Source organism: Salarias fasciatus, chromosome 14 (genome assembly GCF_902148845.1).
Source record: "Salarias fasciatus chromosome 14, fSalaFa1.1, whole genome shotgun sequence".
In the NCBI taxonomy this organism is placed as follows: Eukaryota; Metazoa; Chordata; class Actinopteri; order Blenniiformes; family Blenniidae; genus Salarias; species Salarias fasciatus.
Window position 1 is genome coordinate 11,560,683 of NC_043758.1, and position 20,692 is coordinate 11,581,374.

General features: G+C 42.5%; 1 protein-coding gene across 2 annotated transcripts in view; it reads right to left on the bottom strand.

The window, feature by feature from the left end:
* Positions 1 to 3,075: 3,075 nt before the first annotated feature.
* The window catches only part of LOC115400856 (serine/threonine-protein kinase D2-like), a 35,180-nt gene continuing 17,563 nt past the window's right edge, over positions 3,076 to 20,692 (bottom strand). Inside the window, exons 2-19 of one of the 2 annotated variants that reach the window (XM_030108905.1) lie at positions 15,287 to 15,425; positions 14,740 to 14,871; positions 14,420 to 14,601; positions 13,568 to 13,751; positions 13,413 to 13,481; positions 13,233 to 13,250; positions 12,949 to 13,108; positions 12,369 to 12,480; positions 11,587 to 11,664; positions 10,938 to 11,256; positions 10,762 to 10,814; positions 10,575 to 10,647; positions 9,310 to 9,416; positions 7,924 to 8,085; positions 6,008 to 6,106; positions 5,558 to 5,825; positions 5,353 to 5,438; positions 3,076 to 4,702 (exon numbers count right to left, since the gene is read on the bottom strand). In XM_030108905.1, coding sequence (XP_029964765.1) covers positions 4,478 to 4,702; positions 5,353 to 5,438; positions 5,558 to 5,825; positions 6,008 to 6,106; positions 7,924 to 8,085; positions 9,310 to 9,416; positions 10,575 to 10,647; positions 10,762 to 10,814; positions 10,938 to 11,256; positions 11,587 to 11,664; positions 12,369 to 12,480; positions 12,949 to 13,108; positions 13,233 to 13,250; positions 13,413 to 13,481; positions 13,568 to 13,751; positions 14,420 to 14,601; positions 14,740 to 14,871; positions 15,287 to 15,425 — 2,466 coding nt within the window. In that variant the 3' untranslated portion in view covers positions 3,076 to 4,477. The remainder of the gene's footprint in view (positions 4,703 to 5,352; positions 5,439 to 5,557; positions 5,826 to 6,007; positions 6,107 to 7,923; positions 8,086 to 9,309; positions 9,417 to 10,574; positions 10,648 to 10,761; positions 10,815 to 10,937; positions 11,257 to 11,586; positions 11,665 to 12,368; positions 12,481 to 12,948; positions 13,109 to 13,232; positions 13,251 to 13,412; positions 13,482 to 13,567; positions 13,752 to 14,419; positions 14,602 to 14,739; positions 14,872 to 15,286; positions 15,426 to 20,692) is intronic. The other variant, XM_030108906.1, reaches the window with a different exon arrangement.

Sequence of the window (20,692 nt, forward strand, 5' to 3'; positions counted from 1 at the left end):
CACATGCTAATTGTGCTTATTACAGGCATATTTGAAGCACAGACATTTTCTGGCGCTGCCTTTGTGTTGTCATATGAGGTGTGTGATTTTAACACTGCTGATAACCTCTTGAGCACACATCCAATTGAATTTTCATGATAACAAAACTGTTTCCCACAGACTTTATTAATATTCATAAATCCTCAATAAACCCCAAACTAAATTCAATTACGATTGCAGCCTCTAATACTCCAGTGTGTGTGTGCATGTGTGTGTGTGGGTGTGTGCATGCAGACCTGTCTGAAGCTGACAATAAATGAGCACTGAGAGGTCTCAGAAGTATATTTGGCAAGACATGAGCTGTACAGGAGAGTAATGAGTGTTATTCTGCTTTTATACCATACCAAACTACAAGACCATTCCCCCTATACAAGGATCAGTTTGGAAGAAATGTTTGCACATGAAATATTGTCTAAGAGAAAAAAATTAAACTAAAATAAATTGGACATGTGTAAATAAATAAGCATTTTAACATTTTGGAAGTTCTGCTAAATACCAAATATCAAAATATCAGACGGCCTCACTTTTTCAGAACGACTTCCCGTAAAAACACCTTGTCTTCCAATCCCACAAATATAGTACATATTAATATATGACGTCTGCATGACTTAATACATGACTTCTGGACATTTTCTACAGTATTTTAAGAGTCTTTATAATATTGACTCTGTGCTGGTTTAGAACTAATTGCTCATATTATATATGCATGATCACTATCACCATCACTGTCACCATCATATTCACATGATCACGTTGATCTTTAATCACTCTTCACATACTGGGTTACCTTGTCTTCTTGTGGTGGTTAGACTAATGGTGATCTGTAGCAGACCTCTCTTGATGCACGCCCCGAGTTTACTACTAGTTACGACGAGCTGTATTGAAAAAAAAAAAAAAAAAAAAAAGGGTTTGTGGTGTGCTTGCATTTCCTTCCTCCCCTACACCTCTTTTTATTTTTGTGGCCTGGTCTGTTCACTAATATGGTTTGGAAAAAAAAAAAAAAAATGTATGTATGGTTCTGTAATTTTCTGTTGGTTGTCGGCTCTGTTTTGATGTTGTCTAGATTGGGGGTTTGGGATTGTTCTAGGTTGCGTGTGGTGCGTCGACAACACTGTTTTGTATTGTGAATTTGTACATAGGTTGTGCCCCCCCACCCCCCACCCCGTTCTCCCTCTCTCTATCTCTCTCTCTTTCTGTCCCTGCTCTCTGAGCATTTCCGTCCCGGTCCTGTCCGGCAGCCATGCCGGATGCCAGCTTTAAATAAAGGCAGCAGCAGGACGAAACTCAGTCTCGTCCTGCTGCTAACATTAAAATCTGTTCGGATAGTAAAAGGCTACAATCATACAATATTGCACGCCCCAGCTGCCGAACAGGACAAGGGGGAAAAAAAAAAAGAACTAATTGCTCCACCAGCCAATAACAGGCTCAACTCAGTTTCATTTGTGACTCTGACTGTCCTGTGGACCTGAAAAGGCTTCATTCTGTCGGAGGAAACTGTCATTGAATTCTAAGATTTGAACCATCTTGAACCAGCTTTGCGATGCTTCACTGTTAAGCACGATTTCCAACCACCACCACCACACAGTTGCTTTTCCATTACAGAATTTTACAAAAAAGAGAGAAAAAGGAAAGCACACACACACACACACACACACACACACACACACACACACACACACACACACACACACACACACACACACACACACACACAGTTGTAGGCATTGACGTAATAATAACAGTTCATTTGCAATGACTTGGCAGGCTGTCTCAGTGTTGCATTGATTGTCCCTTCCCAGCAGGAGACTTTTTAATACAACACACATGAATGAAGTCAGCGTGTGCAGGCGAGCAACGGCGCTATTGTCAAGTTTCTCAGTCACTCAGACAGAGAAACGTTTCAGTCTGAAGGGCCAGCTCCACTTTACATTGCATGTGTCCGTCTCTTCGTGCCAAATATCTCAAACCTACGGCTGGACCGCACGCAGACTGAGCTTGCCTGGAAAATGTAAAAAGAACAAGGATGATTTTAACTCAACATTTTCAGCAAAGTAAACTTCAGTTCCTTTCCATTGTACTGTAAAAAAAAAGAAAAAGCTGATACAGCACAACACTGCCACACAATTCTGAAGTTCCAGGCAGACTATTCCAATCTTAGTAGTGTTTACATGCTAAAACTAAGTCTATATTGAATATGCTGTCATGTTATTCATCTTGCCGACTTGGTGTCCAGTTGGCCGGTTTATGACCTTCGTACAAACATAAGTTTGGCACATCTTATTCATGCTGAAGGCCACGGTTCATTTCCCATTTTACAAAGCACCTTTTATGCAGTATCTCAAGGCCATTAAGCTGACCGCACCAGATATCAAACTGCTCTCATCCATCATCAGTTGAACAGAATTAGATCAGGTGAAATAAAAAAAAAGATAGGTACAAATCTGTCTCTCTCTCTTCCATTTTCACTTGGCAGCGTTGAGGCAGAGGACAGAAAAATGAAAACAAAGCTGAATAGAACCGATAAATGGCAGTACAAGAAGAAAAAGAGGGTGCCATTTGGTCTTGTTTGGCAACAATGATAAGATGCTGTGTAGTAGAAATAAGGATGCACTTTCACCTGAGTGGCTGGCTGAAGAGTGCTCGTCTCCAAATGCAGAACAACATGGCCTCTTCCCCTCCCCAGCCACAAGGTCCCCTCGAGTGGCTTTCAGTCTGCGGGTCTTTGTCTTCTAAACGCTGAGAGTAATTTGTACGTGTGGTTTCAGAGTATGTAAAATCCTTTCTATCTTTCATTTCATGTTTCATGTGTCTACGTGAGAGCACTGCGCATAATGTCAGTGCAGTCAGACTAATCTGCCCCTCATCAGAGAATGAAAGCTACGATATGCCAGACTGAGCTGAAAAGAAATTTATTCCTCATCATTCAAAGTATGTCTTCAACCTGCAGGTCACTGATTAAGCCCCGTGCTTCCTTAATATACTACTGAGGAAAACAAGTTGTCCATACAGGGCCTGACATTTTAGTTTTTCTATGAGGAACCTGGAAACAAAGACATTTGTCGTTGTAAATGGAAAATAAAACTTCCAAAAACAGCCAGAGTTTTGTCGGAGGTTTGTATTATGTTATAAAGACCAAAATCGTTCTTCACATCGTACACAGTCTAGACACACATCGGACATACATACACTTCAGGTTACACATTTGCGTAATAGACTATCGTAACTATGGGATGTTCAGTGGTGAATCTAAATACGTCTACGTCACAGAAACATGCAACATACGGACGTGAAAGGTAGCCGAGTACTGAACTACAGAAACATAAACATTCGGAACCCAAGCCGTCCGTCAATGCGCCTTCATTCACGTCAAGAATTCTGAGCTCACTTGAAAAGGTTTGCCAATCTATCTGCTCAATAATAGCACATAAAACCTAAGTGCAGCCAGCTGTGAAAACGAGCTATTCATCATTTCAGACTCCAGCGATGAGTGAGAGTGGGTGACAACACAATGAAAGCAATTTCCACCACTCAGCAACTGAGCCTTATCTGCTGTAATTTGTCAGCTGCAGGTTGAGGTGTGTCACGTCGGAACTGTTGCTTATGGCAGGCTATAGACCCATTCCTGTTCATTTCAAACCACAATGGCATCTGTAATTACATATTCTCAGAGATGCCGCCGTGGCTCAAATGTACTGGTAGGCTAATTACTGGAGAATATTCGCTTTCGCCGGATCAATACTTCCAGTTTTCCCTCGGGAGGTGGATTTTTAGAAATGCATTTAGTGAACACAGATGGGTTTGTCGGTGCCATTTACTTTAGTAATGACCAGCACAGTCATCACTGAAAATATTCCAAACGAAAAAGACTGTAAACTCTGCACAGTTCAAATGAAAAAAGATTAAAATCAAAAATTGACTTTCTACCCAGTTTTATCTCAGTTTAACTTTGTTTTCTCTGAAGAAATGACCTGAAAACACTCTCACGCAGACTTCTCATCTTTGCTGTGGCGAAGTGTTATTTCCTGCTTCACTCGGAGGCACCTCGGTGCGTGAGGAGAGGACCACGCTGCTTCTCATCCCCGCAAAAAAATTTCGATTTACAGTTTGACTCCAGTTTATTCTTCAAAGACTCGTTGGCTCGGTCGAACACAGGATGTGAAACTGAGTCGAGCGGGTATTCTCATGGAAACAAGTCAACGTTTCAAGGGTTCAGTGGGAACCGGCGAAAGGGAAACGATACTTGAGCTGAAGAAGAGACAGGAGAGTTTTCTGGTGCACGGCGTATGTGCTCCATCAGTCCCCACAGCTGGACATTCTCCTCTCAGAATTCTTTGTAAATTCATGTCTGTTCAAACCGTACACAAGTCTTCCCATCTCATGCCCCCCCCCCCTCTCCCTTGTCCTTTCTTCATGAACAGGAGTCCTTGATGTGTGTGTGTCAGAGGATGCTGACTCTCTCTGTGAGGCCCTGCACGTCTGCGTCCTCCCCGCCGTCCTCCTCGTCGGAGCCCGGGGCCGGAGGAGGCGGCACGAGGTGAGCGGGATACGGCAGGGTGTGTTCGCGGGCGAACGTCTGCCAGCGGCTGTCGTCGCTCTCGTGGGTGATGTAACGCTCGCCGAGCTTGGTCTCCAGCTCCCGCAGGTCCAGCCACGTCTGGTAGTCCTGAAGGAACGAGAAACGCAGGCGAAATCTCCGTTTTTATGAGCGTCCGAATCAGATCCATGTTGGAGAGGCTTCAAGTGCATCATCCAGTAATCACTTTTGGTGTGTGTGCGTGTGTTTGTTAAATCCACCGGTGTGTCAAGAACGAACTCGAGTGACCCTGAAATTACAAGTGGGACTTTAATCCCATTTGAAGCTGCTGTCACTTTGAGGATCGACTAATGCTGGAGCATCCTTGAAACCAAAACAACAGCAGCAAAATTATTCAAATCAAAACTAAAAGCTGGTATAGTTTGTTCACTTTTAAATACTTTGTTTTGCAGGATGTAGCATCACTTTTACATCTAATCTATCTTCTTCATTACTGAACAAAACTACCAAAGCACCAAAGCATCACCAGGCATGGGGGAAACGTTTATATCTGCCATTTTACTTAATACCTATAGATTTTATTTAGGGATCTTGAGCCTTTGAGATGCTGCTACCAACTTAAACGAAGGTCACAATTTTTGGAAGAATTGCCCCATTTTCCACAATTAAAGAGAAATATTGTTGCCTTGAAAAGCATTTCTTTTCCATTTCAGACAAAAGGGATGAATATGTGGATGAAAGACTGGAGCGTGAACAGTGCACGTGGCTCATACGGCTACCTGTAAATACGAGTGGCTGAGACTTTTGTCTACGCTGTAACGTTTCCTCATCATGACTTGTAGCAGGTTGTTGATCAAGTCGATCGCTGGAAACACAAAAGAAAAGGAAACTGTTATCATAAGCTCGACCCATCTATACAGTACAAAACCATCTGTGAAATGTGTGCGATGAACTGTCCTCTGGTCCCTCCCATTCTGAGTTTACCATCGCTGGAGATCTGCTTCCAGGGGTTGGGTGGGTACATGAAGGCTGCGTTGTGGATCTGGTCGTTAATATCTTCGTCCTCATTGAAAGGGAACGTCCCGCTGAGGCTGACATACATGATGACCCCGACTGACCACATGTCCAGCGAGCGGTTGTAGCCCTGGTTCAGCAGGACCTCCGGGGCCAGATAGGCGGGGGTGCCGACCACCGAGCGACGGAAGGACTTCTCCCCGATGATCCGGGCGAAGCCAAAGTCGCAGAGTTTCACCTGGATTCAGAGGAAATTTATAAGAACTATTTGATATGTGTGAGGAGATCTGAGGAAATGTGCCTCAGCAACAACACTTGAAGTGCTTTAATAAGCTTATTAGAGAGAGTGGGGGGGGGGAACAACGTGTGCGTGACCAAAGTGGTCTTAATGGGTGTGTGTCTGTCTGCATGTGTGAGTACCTGTGGGAAGGGATCAGCAGAGGCGAGCAGCACATTCTCGGGTTTCAGGTCACAGTGCACGATGTTTTTGAAGTGAAGATGCCTCAGAGCTGCAAGAATCTGCACGGATGGCAAAACCCACAACCACATAGACAGGATATGAATTACTCCAGCATAGCAACACCCAGATGTACACATGATAAATGTTGCATGTGACGCAGTAAACGTGTTTCATGACAGAGGTTGGCAGACCGCAAGGAACCCAGAAAAATCAGTCTGACACTGTTGGTCATAGGATGTCGTGCAGACACAGTCAACAAAAACATATTTACATCTCCAAGGTTTCCAGAGACGTGGAGTTGACACGCAGTCGTTACAGCGACTCGGCTGAAACCTAACCTCTACCTCGGCCCAACCTTAACTCGTTTCCTCCACAAAACACATCCACTGCTCATTTGACAAAAATATTATAATTGCTTTTGTACTTTCTTTAAATGCACTCATCCAATTTACATAATGTCTCATTTCATTTCCGAAAACATTTCTTTATTTTTCTAGGATTTTTCGTTATCTTTTTGACATGACCAGGAAATGTGTGTGTGATCGACATCCATGTGTCCCTGTGATCTACAGCATCGGTTCTTCCCTAAACTTTGCAGTTATGAAAAATCTGACAATATCGTCCATTTGAATTCCCTCCAGGTCCCAGAGCCAGTGAACGTGCACCATCTGTTATCGATATTAAACTGTTTTTTCTTTCAGGAAATAGAAGTTGTTTTTGTATCACATCAAACTTCAATTAGAGCTCAGATTACTCAACATTTTGTTCTCTCATAAGCTTTCTGGAATATTCCAAATATTATAAACTCGGTATCTGTATCGGATTTTATCATTTTCTCTCAACAGTCCCTTTTGTGTGTATCACTACTGCTAATTATGTCACTTTATGTCCCCAGTCAGGGGTCCATGTGCAGTCAGGTTGGCCCTGGCAGTATAAAATATGAAAGAACCCCTCGCACGCACACACACACACACATTTAAAATGAAACAACAGCTCATAAAGTTGCTTACTTAATTTTGTTGGTTACAAAAACAGAGTCTTATTTAAATATTTGAAACTTCATAATTACAATTTAGAAAAGCAGATATTTTATTCATGTTTTGTTGCTGCTTCTCTTTTTTTTCAGTCTACTTTAAGTGATTCAGCCTGCCATTTTTCTTTCATTTCCTCTTTTTCTTTCTCTTGAAGTTTTTAATCATCACATCTTTTTCGCTGATACCAGAGGTATTTTTTTGCCTACTGCACTGACAGTGGCTCAGCGGTCAGACTGACCAACTCAGTGCTGACACAGCAGCTAATGACTCACCGCAACACGACAACGACGATATTTAGATTTCCCCATAAGAAGCAGCTACATTCATTACCTAGTAAGAACATTCACATCTGGATGTAACACACTCTAAACACACACAGAGTCCTGCCTTTGCTGTGGCTCACACACACACACACACACACACACACACACACACACACACGCACAGTCTCGTATTTCTATCCTTGTGGGGACCTTCCATTGACTCCCATTCATGTCTAGCCCCTAACCCTGACCCTTACCCTAACCCTAACCCACACCACAACAAAGCCTAACCCTAAAGAAATGTTTTTGCACTTTTACTTTTTTCAGTAACAACAACATGGTCAAGAAAACACTGTTTCTCCTCCTTAGGACCGGAAAAAGGTCCCCACAAGGCACGTCGTTCCACGTTTTGCTATCCTTGTGGGGACATTTGGCCCCAACAAGGATAGAAATACGAGAACACACACACACACACACACACACACACACACACACACACACACACACACACACACACACACACACACACACACACACACACACACACACACACACACACACACACACACACACACACACCTGGGTGATGAGGAACTTGGTGAGCCTCTCAGGCAGCCTGCCTTTCTCACTGGACAGGATCATCTCCAGCATGTCACCGTGCAGCTTCTCCATCACCACAAACACTTTCTCCGGGGTCTCGAACATACACTCCAGGTTCACGATGCCCAGGTGACGTAAACTCTGTGAAGCAAAAAAATAAATAAATAAAAAATAAAGAGTGAGGAAGAAGCTGGATGAAGAGGAAGACTGACAGCAGAGTGAGCAACGGATGAGAGAAGCAAAAGACAGAAAACCACAGAAGATGGAACAACGAAAGGGAGAAAAGAAAAATGGTTTTCATTGTGTAATTTGCTTCTTCAAATGTCAAACAGAATGTTTCAATAAAAGGCCCTTTATTACACCGATCCATATGATTGAGGAAGAAATCATTTTCGAATTTGTTCTGACAACGTGAAAAGTGATATTACTCTGAAAGCTCATGGAGATTTATGGTACAGCCAAAGAAAACAGGCTCTGTTATTGACACAACCGTGAACCAAGTCACTAAGCAAATGAGCCACGACTCCATCTCTGTCTCCACCTGCTGGTGCATCATTTACTGAACAGTGAAGTATGGATCTACACATCTCAAAGCTTGAACTGATCCTATTCAGGATCTAGACTGGCTGTAAAATTCAAAATATTAATGAAAATATCAAATTTACAAATTTTATTTCTTATTTAATGTCAATAATGGGATCTGATTGAAAGCTATCAAAACTATTTTTATTTCTGAAACTCATTTCATCACAAAATTTTTAAAATACAGAATTTTAGACTAAAAACTAACCCAAATATGAAAATAGTCATAGCATATTGGAAACTTGATGAGTTGATAATGGCACTAATGTACACAGAATACAGAATAAAACATTTACGACATCCAGCAGAGGTTTTCTTATCATCATCATCCTGTCATCCATTTTTAACTAATTCACAATGCTTTTAGTCATTTTTCACCCTAAACATAGTCCATCTACCAGATGAACTAATTTTAAATTTGGTTTCAATCTTTGCTTAGTAAGCATCTTTTTTTAAATGTCAAAATAAGGTACATTTTTCTTGTTGAAAATAAATCTGTAGACTTAAAAAAAAAAAGAGTAAATATGCAGTAAAAATTCACCAGGACCTTCATAATCTGACCTTTGATCTTAACCTTTAGCTATTGTTTATCTAAAATGTGAATGTGAAGCCATTTCTTATTTAAAAAAAAAAAAAACATTATGTGTGCGCTTTTGGTGATAACTATGTGTGTGTGTGTGTGTGTGTGTGTGTGTGTGTGTGTGTGTGTGTGTGTGTGTGTGTGTGTGTGTGTGTGTGTGTGTGTGTGTGTGTGTGTGTGTGTGTGTGTGTGTGTGTGTGTACCTGCAGGATGGCCACCTCGTTCCTCAGCTGACTCTCCTGTTTGGTGGGAAAGCGAAGTTTGTCGATGACCTTGACAGCAACATCTCTCCCCGTTTTCCTGTGCTTTCCTGTAGAAATCAGACGTCACTGTGACCGGTACATACTGCAGCGAGACGACAGGAAGCATCACCAGCAGAGATCATATTTCTCCCGTATTGGTTTTTCTTCATCGCTTTCCAGTAAAATCACTTAAAAGTCTTCTCTTAATGTACAAACCTCAACCAGCCAGTCTCCAGGCCGTTGGTCCGTATTATAGCATCAGAGCAGTGCACAGCCTCAACCTGTTAGATCAATCTTAAAACATTCTCATTTCATTAAGTTTATTGTTCCAGTTGGCCAAAGTCAAACTGGATAGTTTTATCATTAGGATAAATTAGAGTGCTGTCAGTTCTTTTTCCTCAGTGTACTTCTGTCCCCGGTGCGTCATTAACCTCAGCTGCCTGCCATTATGTAACTTTACAGCCAGTCAATAAAAAACTAAAATAGGGACATTTGTAAACAACACAACCTACACGTTACGTCATTTTGAAAGACTCATCACAACAGGGAAAAGTACTTTTTTTTTATTATTTGTATTATTGTAAGTGAGCATTAAGTATCTGCATCCAGAATGAAGCAACTGACAGTGGTGGTGGAAGCGGTGGAGTCGGTGTGCCACAATCACCCGGCTTTACTTTCTGACCTCATTTTGTGCGAGTTAGTGAGGTTGTTAAGGGCTGTTCTGGTAATCTTTCTGTCTCCGTACCTTCCTGCAGAGATCTCTGTCCTGGTTTGCTCTCTAATTTGTTTTTCAGTGCTCTCTTCTGTCATTTTTTTTTTTTTCCAGCTGCTCACAACCAATCCAAGCTGAAGGCCACCATGTCCGAGTCTGGTTGTGCCAGAGCTTTCTTCCTTTTCAAAAGGAGGTCTGCTTTGTTTTGTTTATCTCAGCTTGCCTCGGGTATCGGCTTGCTCATGTGGATTTGCTTGGTTTATTCTGTGTGCTTCATATGAGACGGCTATGTCGTGATTAGGAATATTCAGATACAGCTAAAATAAATCAAATTGAATGTCTAGTAAATGCAGCAAATATGTAGTAGAGGCTGTAGTATAGTTGACCTCTGTAGAGAAAGACTTTAGATAGCAATACTTCAGAAGGGTGCATGTTTTTTTTTCTTTAGTCTATTTGTTTGAATTCCACACGATGCAGTACTTTCGTCACTGTGTGTAGATGAAGGGTTACATACCTCCATAAACCACTCCAAACTGCCCAGATCCCAGAACCTCATCTGCAAAAATCTGGTACACTGTGCCAATATCCTGCAGGGAAGTGATTTTTAACACAATCAAAATCATGCTCAGTGGGTGGCTGGGGCAAAAGCTACAGCAAATTGCCAAATTTGACCAAAAAAATGAATAAATAAATAATCATACCACATTTTCATGGATTTCACTGTTGGACACAGATATGCTGATGGATGCTTGTCCTTGAAAAACAGCAACGGAACAACACATAAAGGATTGTTGGGAGTTTTGATGTACAGAATAAATAAGAGAAGCATTTTCCATCCATTCACCAATTCCTCTATCGGTAAAAAGACTTCACTCACTGTGAGGCGTGTTCCCCTCAGCCGGCGGAGCGTCCTGGAAGATGACCGGCATGAGGGCCTGCCGGATGGCGCTCTCCCACGCCTTGGCCACCTCCCGGCCGATGCCACTGTTGGGAGCCACCTGTGTTGGCGAGGGGGGAGTCTGGGGGACGATCTGAGGGTTGCTGGAGGCCAGAGAGGGGAGGGTATTGGGGTCTTCCCCCACGAAGTAGCGCATGCGGGCTGTGACGAACTCGAAGCAGTGGGGATTGGTGCCTTGGGGAACAAGAGTGAAATCACTAGCAGGACGCAACTCCAGGATCTCAGAGAGGGGGATTTCCTGCAGGGACAGGAGCAAACAGACGGGCACACTTAAAACACACTCTCTTTTGCTCTTTTATGTACACACATTTATAGATTTCTGCATCTTTTGAGAGAAAGTCTTTAGTTTACCATTCATCAATTTCATAAATGCTGTTTTGGTTTTATTAGACTTTCTATCGAATCAGTCTAAGAAACTGGTGTCGAGAGTGCATTAATCTTCACATTTCATTTTATTACTGTGGATATTTGCCTGTATATGCATGCGCACATACACACACACACACACACACACACACACACACACACACACACACACACACACACAGGCTGATTAAACTACTCTTACCTTGTAGTACTTGTTGGAGGTGTTATTCTGGAAGAGGATGATGCACTTGCAGTCCAGACGCCAGTAGTGCCTCTTTCTCTGTTTGGGGTTGTATTATGGGGGGATGGAGTGGGACAACAAAGGTAAGATGGGGTACATATTGAGGAGTGCAATGGTGAGGGGGTCAAAAAAAGAGCAATAGGGCTTGGATTTTAGATAACACTCAGGGATCAATTTGAATCCCTGCATGGACAGATGAAAGGGAGGATGAATGAGTGTATAAGGTGGAAAGAAAAGGAAGGAAAAACCAGACAAAAGTGAAAGGAGAAAGAAGTTAGTGCAGTCAGAAAGAGAAAAACAAGTCTCATAAGCTTTAAGATTTTAGACATTACGAGCAAGAGAAGAAAGAAAAATTGGCTTTTAGACTGAATTCAGTCTGTTGAGTGCTGTTACATTTTCTGAGAGAGTCCTCGTCCAGCTTTAACTGTTTTTTTTTCAGACACAGTTTAAAAGAGAAAAGTGAAGCGGTCAAGGGTAATAAAAGGCAGGGACTGAATAATCAAGGTCAAAGCTGCAGGGACAGAGGCTGCCGGACAGAAAATGGACTGATGGAACTTATAGTCCCTGAATAAACAGAATGGAAACAAACAAATGGGAAAAAAAGGAGGGGGGGTCATAGAAAAGGCAACTCCTGCACTTCAGAATAAATCAAGTGTTGACTCATCAGGGAAGAAATTTTATTGAGATAAAGACTAAAACACAATGTTCATAATGAGCAGAAATGATTATTATGTAGTTTTTACCAGTGTGTCCGTGTTGCTGTAGTGAACCATCCATCCTTCCTTGATCGCTGTGCTGGATCGACGGGTCGTCTGCCGCACCGACTGTACCACTCTCATCAATGGGATGTAAACACTGGAACGGAACGAAACATAGATCTGTGACGGGACCAAAACAGTCACCCTCTCTAAAAGACAGCCAAACTGAGAGGGAGCAGTTCTACCTCTATGAATATCAAAATTTCATGAACGTTTCTCTCTAGCTTCATCCAGTTCATTATCAGTTTATTTCTCTGAAATACATTCAGCTTTACAGTAAACATTTGATTCGATATCTGATTCAAATGTGGCTTCAAATGACCCTCCTCCTTCCATCACCTGTGAAACCAATAATACAGATTTTTTTTTTTCTTTCATAAACCAAAGGGCCACAAAGAATGAAGATGGGGCCGTTTGAGGCTCTTGGTCAGCCAGTTGCTCATGAGCAATATTTATGGTTGGCGGGTTTGCTTGTGTTTGCGAGTACGACACTATTTTTAACTGCGTTCCTTCCTCACCAGATTTGTTTGGAGTATTTTTCCAAATGTTCACATTCTCCACATACCTTTGGTCTCCGCTGGCTCCATCCTGGTTATTGTCGGGAGAAAAGGAGCCAGGGATGCTGCAGGCCTCGTCTGAGTCGTCCATCGAGGATTTGTCTGAGGTGTCATACTCGCTGCTGTAGTCCATGGGTACTTCAGGGTCTGCGCTGGGACTCAACAGGTCTGGGGCAAAAAAAAAAAAAAGAGAATGTGACTTGATCTAAACTGACTTTGTGTTTTTACTACTGACAAACTGCTGCTGACAGGAAAAGCAGCTTTGTGAGCATCAGTACTGAATATCACTTACCACTGTTCGCCTTGTTTTCTGAGAAGAAAAAAAAAGTGTTTTCAGTATTGTTAGACAAGCTGTCATATTGTGTATAGCATTCGGCGTAGTCTGGCTCTGATAACGGAAACATGCTAATGAGACATTTTATCAAATGCATGCAGGTTCATTAAGAATCAGAGGAATCCTATCAGCGCTCACCGAAAGTCTCTCCAAGGCAGTCATTAGGAACCTTGTACGCGCAGCGTTTATGGCAGTTGAACTTACAGTCTAGGAGGAATGCAAAAACACATCATTAAATCACAGATTTAATCAGTAACTTTATCTAAAAATTCCAGAAATAAGTCTGCACTGACCTTTGCACTGCAGACCCTGCCTGAACAGGCCTCTGAGCAGCCTCTTGCAGTACTGACACACCGTCGGCCGCGTGTACGAGTGGACTGCAAACGTGTGGGGCACCTTCACTTTGCTCATCAGGATCTTGTCAAGGTGAACCGGTCGACCCGTGTAGAAGCGCCGGGCGTCGCTGGGGGTGCGTGGCTAACAGAATACAGAAGATAACATTAGATAAATTACAGTGGATTAAAGTTGAGATTCTGTATAATGATTCTGTTGTAATTGCAAAATGTCTATTTAAATAAGAAAGTGCAGTGGTTTGGGGCGATATTTCTTCGTATATCCATGAGTATGAGTGGCAGCTTTCATACGTACAAACCGACTTGATGCAATCATCTGAAACTGCATCGTCCTTTTGTTTTTGAGCGGATTGACAGACAGATAATGTTAATAGCATGAAGCAGTTTACTTCACGGTTCAGGTCACTCAATGTGCCTTCATACCACTTCAAGAGGAATGCAGCCATGCCAAGAGTCTTCAGATGGATATCTGGAAGCCTCGAAAATGACCTTTGGAAGACGGATGTTTGCAAACTGTCTCGGCTTCCCTTAGCAACCACGATTATGTACCAATACCTTCTGTTTATATATATATATATATATATATATATAATGATTATCTGTGCAATTAACTAAACCTGTTATACTCAGGCTTTGATCCAAAGATGTGACAGTTGTCAAATATGTGTATATAAAACTGATTTAAGGTGGATTTTCCAGTTTGTGACATCAGTGAGGTGCTAAGATGTAGCTGCTGTTACGGTGCACTGAACAAATGCAAAGGCGTGCACTCATTCGCTGACTGATTTGTACCATCTGAGTGTTTGAGCGTGTGAGGCTGGCGTCCTCCGCGCAGGTGGACACCGAGTCGGTGGTGGAGAGGCGCAGGGACTGGCTGCTGCTGAGGGAGGTGGTGGACAGGCGCCGCTTGCGAGCCCCACTGCAGTTGTTAGGGATGCTGAAGGCACATCGTTTGTGGTAGTTCAGTCCACACCCTGCAGGGGGCGGCATGGATCAGAGAGTCATGGAGGAACAGCAGGACGGGGCAGATAGAAACAGATTTCTTGTGTTTAGTTTCCTTTGGAGATGAGTGGGGCGCAACAGTGTTGTTGTTCATGCAGTGTTTTTCTCACCGTCACATTTGAGCCCCTGCCTCACCAGCCCAAACAGCATCTCCCCGCAGTGATCGCAGAAGGCCGGCGCTCGGTAGGAGTGTACATTGAGCGCGTGGGGCCGAATCTGGAAATCTTCAAAAGTGGCTGCCGCTGGAAAGATAACAGGGACACAGCGTGCTCAAAACAAGCGCTCTGCCGTACAGGGCGGAATATAAAGTGACTGAACGGATAAGATGAAGGGTGGAGTGGTGGCATTATATGGGGGACTCGTGATTCCTGCATTCGTGCATGAATGATGGAACCCTTCCTTTGCCAGGAGGAAGCCAAGGTAAACTCCTCCCCGCAGAAATCAAACTGGGATCAAACAGACGGTATGGAGGACCGATAACATGGGAACAGGATGAAAAGACCCTTTCATTCTGACAGATGTCACAGTTCCACACAATGAAAGAGCAGATTAGGCCAATGCAAGATACCGACTATAGTCAAATATGCAGATAAGGGCTCATTTCAGACAGAAGGAAGTTCACTGAGGTTCTAATATGGCAAGAAAGAGAAGACTCACCGGAGAGCACCACCTCCACCAGATCTCCCTCCTGAATGTCGCTGGCTGCTTTAACCAGCTGAAGGATATTGTTGGTTGAAGTGTCATGCTTGAACAGCAAAATCTTGTCATAGATTCCATAAAAGCCACACTCCGGAAACTGAAAGCAAGAAACAAAGTATAACATTAATATAATACAGGTTAGACAAAGCAATGAAAAACACAATTCATGTTATATGTCACATGTTTGAGTTAATTATCGCATTTCCACTGTTCAATAGTAAATTGTATTCAATGTGTCATTTTAAATAAAGACAAAAAAGAAAAGTATGTTAGAACCAAACAGCTGATACAACAGACAAAAAAAAACAACAACATATGGAACCAAAACCACATCCAAACACATATAATGGGAAAAAGTACAGGTCTATTTATTTCTCCTTTTCATTTTGTGCGTTTTAGACGTAATTTGAAAGCTGTGGACTCACTAAAGGTTGAACCCATGCAGAGTTTCTGTAAGAACGGCTTTCCATACTTTTTTTCACAAGAACTACTGCTAACATTTCAGAATGTTTTTTTTTTTAATCCCACCATCATTTAAAGGTCCAGTGAATGACAGTTTTGTTTATTCCGCACATCTAAATATAAGCTAATGAAATAACTGTCATGATGTGATTTGCTTGATGTCTGTAGAAATACTTAAGTTAACAAGTGCTAATCCCAGTCTGTCCTCATACAGATAGAAAAATACAGATTAAATATTGTTATCAAAAAAAAAAATGTAATTCAAAAACAGAGTGAAGAAAAGTGGGTAAAAAGGCAGAAATCCAGAAAAAACAGAAGCACCTTAAATATGAAATGCACTGTACAATCTCGCAAAGAAATGACATCTTACATCAGTGCAAAAACAAATATGCAGGAGTTGTAAAAACACACTGAAGAACAGGAAAGTTGTACATAAGAGCACCAACTGAAACGAAAACAAATTACGTTATGCTTTAGAAAACTGCCTCCTTTGATTTGAGTTGGATGATTCAAAGTCACCTGTAGACACGATTACAGATGATTAAATATATCAGTTACACCTGGGTCTGAGCAGAAGGGGTCAACAAACAGACCATCATATAGTGCACATTTACACCACACTGTGCTCCAAGCAGCCTCAGCCTCTCAGTTCCCATTACCAGTAATGATATCTGACCCTCGGAGCTGGACTCATTCACTGGGTAATAAGTCTGTGCTTCTGGGACTCATAACTGCTGACTCCAGAGGAACCGCTGTAACACAAGGCTGAAGCGCACGGGGTGAATTCAGGCTGAACGCAAATCAAGCCCCTAAGCTGATATGGAAAGCAGGACAAAGAAGAAACTTTATCCTATCGTCCCTATCAGTCATATCCCGGCGCACACACGAACACACAAAAGGTGTTTCCATGAAGCTCGGCTGGAGCTATGAGAGATGAGGGTGTCAGTCAGAAGTCAGCAGAGCAAAGGCGGCTGTCACAGGGAAACCCGGCTCTCCTGAATAGTTAATGCCGTCTGGTTCACTTCAGTGGCCGCACCACACAAGACACCGGCGCCACGCAGCCAGGACCACAGGAAGCCGTCCACGTGTCAACTCCAAATTTCTCCACTCTGGAGCTTGTTCTCAAAACAACGCCGTTTTCAGGCTCGTCCAAAGACGATGTGGTTACATGAAACGGCGTTGTAGTGTGAACAGGGCCCGAGTGAGACCAGAAAGAAATGATCGTCCAAACGGACTTTACTCCTTTCTCTCTTGTTGTTGTTTTCCTCTATTTGGAATCAAGAATCACCATCTGGCTGTTTGCTAGCAGCTTCCAGGAAGGGGGGCCCTGGTCTCCGCCTTATAATGACAACAATGACACACACATACTGTACACCTCCTCACTTACCAACAGACACACCCTCCTTACAAACAGCAACACACACATCCACGCTCTCTCCCCCATTTCCCTTCCTTTCTCCTCCACACACACACACACACACACACAGTCTGCCTCTCGGTTTCCCAGCAGGCACTCCACATCGCCACATCTGAAATCCAGGCCCGGTTTGTACTGCTGCCAAGCTACACAGTTTAGTCCACCACGCCCAGCAGTGGGCTACTGCTACTGACCACACGGTCAACAATAAGAAACAAAAAGCACTTTTTTTTCACCTTTTCTTTCTTAAATTATTGCGTTCAAAGTGACAACAATAAGAAAAAAATAATACAGATTGCATAAAAACTTCATATAGTAAACCTTCTCAGTTGGATGAATGTATTCCTCATATAGCCTACTCCCAGTCCCAAGTCTTTGTCTTTTCACTTATTAAAAAGAAAAAAACATGCCCGTTGGCTTGAAAATAACTCTGATGCAAGTGGTGAAAGTGAACCAAAGTAGCAAAAACAAAGCCTAAATGATGCTGTGAAGCTCAGTTAAATTAAAGGCAGCTGCATGTTTTGCCTCAGTTCACCACTCAGAGCAAAAGCTTTCATATTAACCCTCTTGTGGGTAGATAGACTGGATTTATTTTTAATTTCATGACTGTAAAACTGTCAATAAATGTGCAATGAGTGAGCGATTGGGTCATTTTTTCCAAGTTAACTTCCACTTTCAGTATCTGGAACTTATTTAATATAACTGCATGCTTTTGATGGTAGCGAGAACCTGAAACAGAAACACATGATTGTCATATATGACAATATTACAGAAATCCTGTGTGGCCACGATATGGCTACTCCAAAGACAATAAACATTATTTATTTGCTTTCTGGTCAATTTTCAGTTTTCGATCATCAACAGTGAAGGATTTATGGTTAAAAGACATAAACATGCAAATTCCTATCGGTAGCTACAAGAGAGGTGTAAAAACAACGCACATAGAAAAACACACATAGAATGTTGTGTTTTTAGTCCCCATTCTTTAGTTTTCCCTGTAATCAGATGCTGATCTCTTACATTTCATTGTGTTATAAATATTACTGCTCAGGTGTGACAGATGTCAGCTGTTATGACAGTTGTTGGATATTTGGACTAAAGTACATGAGGCCTGCTGCCTGGCGGGGTTATCCAAGAAGGTGCTAACTCTCACACATTAGGTGTGAAACTTGTGCATTGGACTCCAGACTCTTGCCACACATGCTTTTCTACATGCGAAGCAAGAGTTTTCAGCCCAACGCCGAATTTCCTGAGCTTCACAATAACTTGTTGGATTGCCTCCCACTGGGAATCAAGAATCAATCATCTCAACAACTGTTATGCAGTAATGGAAAGGTTTATCTGCCCACTAAATAAACATTACATTGCCTTCGTGTGAGCCATCTGTAGGTTTTAAATCTTTCTCAGCTATGGTATTGCCGCTACTTCTTCTTGTCATCAGCTCATGATTCCCAAGAAAGGTGTTCCACTGAGCATGACTACAAAAAAATCACATGAATAACTGATGAACACAAACCAAAATAGCATGCATGTATCCCCAATGGACTTCCAACTAAGTGAAGTAACGTCAGCTGAGCCTGTTGAGTAAATTAATCATTACACTGATACACACAGTAAGTTAATGTATCCCAGCAAACAAGTACATACACACATCCCTGTGAGTCCACTCTCACTATCTCGCACTAAGATTCAACTAATGAGAAGAGACTGCAAACTTTCCCAACACCAGACTTAAAAACCCGCCTGACAGAAGTGAATCTTGTAATAACTACATCTGTTAGTACCTGATACTGCCACGGCTGCGACAAATTGCAGTCATTTGCGATTACAGCCACAGAGCCCAGATCAGAGGAGGCGCCGAGCTCCTCCCAAATCCACAGATAACCTTTACTCTAACATTAATGTAAGCCCCGTGTTGCTGGGTGATGTTGGCTCCTATACTTTAAAACCCAGCGCTGTAACTGCTGCAGCTCAGGTCCCTGTTGAGCAGCTCAACAAACACAGCCAGTCATATTATCCTGCACCTTCAGTCCAACACACACACAATGCAACGACCGCAACTGCTGCTGCCACGTCTGTGCAGACCGCAGGTCGTTACAGCTCTGCAGAAAGCACAATATCCAAATTCCCAAAACCGCTTTTCCCTCAGAGAAATTACCATCTTCTTCTGCTCCCCTCCCGGCCCGGATTTCAGTGAGAGCACAGTGTGCAAAAAGCACAAAAGATCCGCATCAGCTCTATCTGTAAGTCAATATGATGAAGAATTAGTTTGTTTACTGATTACATATCCGGCGGTACATTCGTGTGTACACTGCATATGCGGCTGTGACGGTAAAGGTTATAAGGATTGGGTGTACATGTATATGCGTGTATAGTCGGCAAACAAAGAGTTGTAATATCATATAGACAGTAGTCTGGGGTCGAGTGGTTTGCCTGGAGACGGGGTGGGTCTCCCTCTGCTTTCTTTGAGCCACCAGGTATCCGGTTACCTGGCATCGCCGGCACCATTCCTGCACCTCTCTGGGCCAATGAAGCCATTATGTGAGAAATGAATTATGAACTAGGTTTTCTTCTCTTTGCCTCCAGCTTTTTATTCTCCTGTTTGGTGCTTTTTCCAAACCATCCAACATTTATTATTAACGCTCTTTTAATAAGCCTTTTCTTCATGTTATAATGTTTAAGATGTTATAGAAACAAGGCAACAAGCCTTTTCATAGAAGCGTCACATCAGTATCATGCATTATGGAGTTTTTTTTTTTTTTTTTTTTTGCAAGTGAAATTTGAACTCAAAAACACTGCATTCAAAAACAGACGTGAAAAACCTGTGAAAAACCCGCAGCGCTGACTGCTATTTCCTCTCCTCTACACACGTATCCTGTTGGTTTGTTTATTTCCTGGTCGTCCATCTCAGCCTCTGGTCATATAAGGCAGGTCGATCAGGTATAAAGGGCGGGATGCAGATATTACGACAAAAATATGCAAACTGTCAAACTAATTCCTCGCTCCAGATACAAACTAGTGTTAGATGAGCTTTTTGTTATGGTGGTTTTACTCAATCTGTAAACAATTTGGCAGATTTGACAGAGATTGAAATTGAAAAAAAAAAAAAAAAAAAAAAAAAAAAAAACAATGGGTGACTTTTCTCAACCCTCACTCAACAGGTTATCTGATCAGGGGATTAATCAGCTTTTTTACCAAACCTTGAGGGTCTGTCAAACGGCGATCGAGTGGTGCATCTAAATATAGACGGCCTTTATATAGACGCTGCATGTACGAAGATCACAAAGTCTTTTATGGCCTGCTGAGAAGGCTTGCTGCTTCTGCTTTTCAAACCTCATCACTTCCCCTCCAGAAACTCGACATGAGCCACCTTCGACTGGCAAGCCACACACACACACACACACACACACACACACACACACACACACACACAGTCTTGTATTTCTGTCCTTGTGGGGACCGTCCATTGACTCCCATTCATGTCT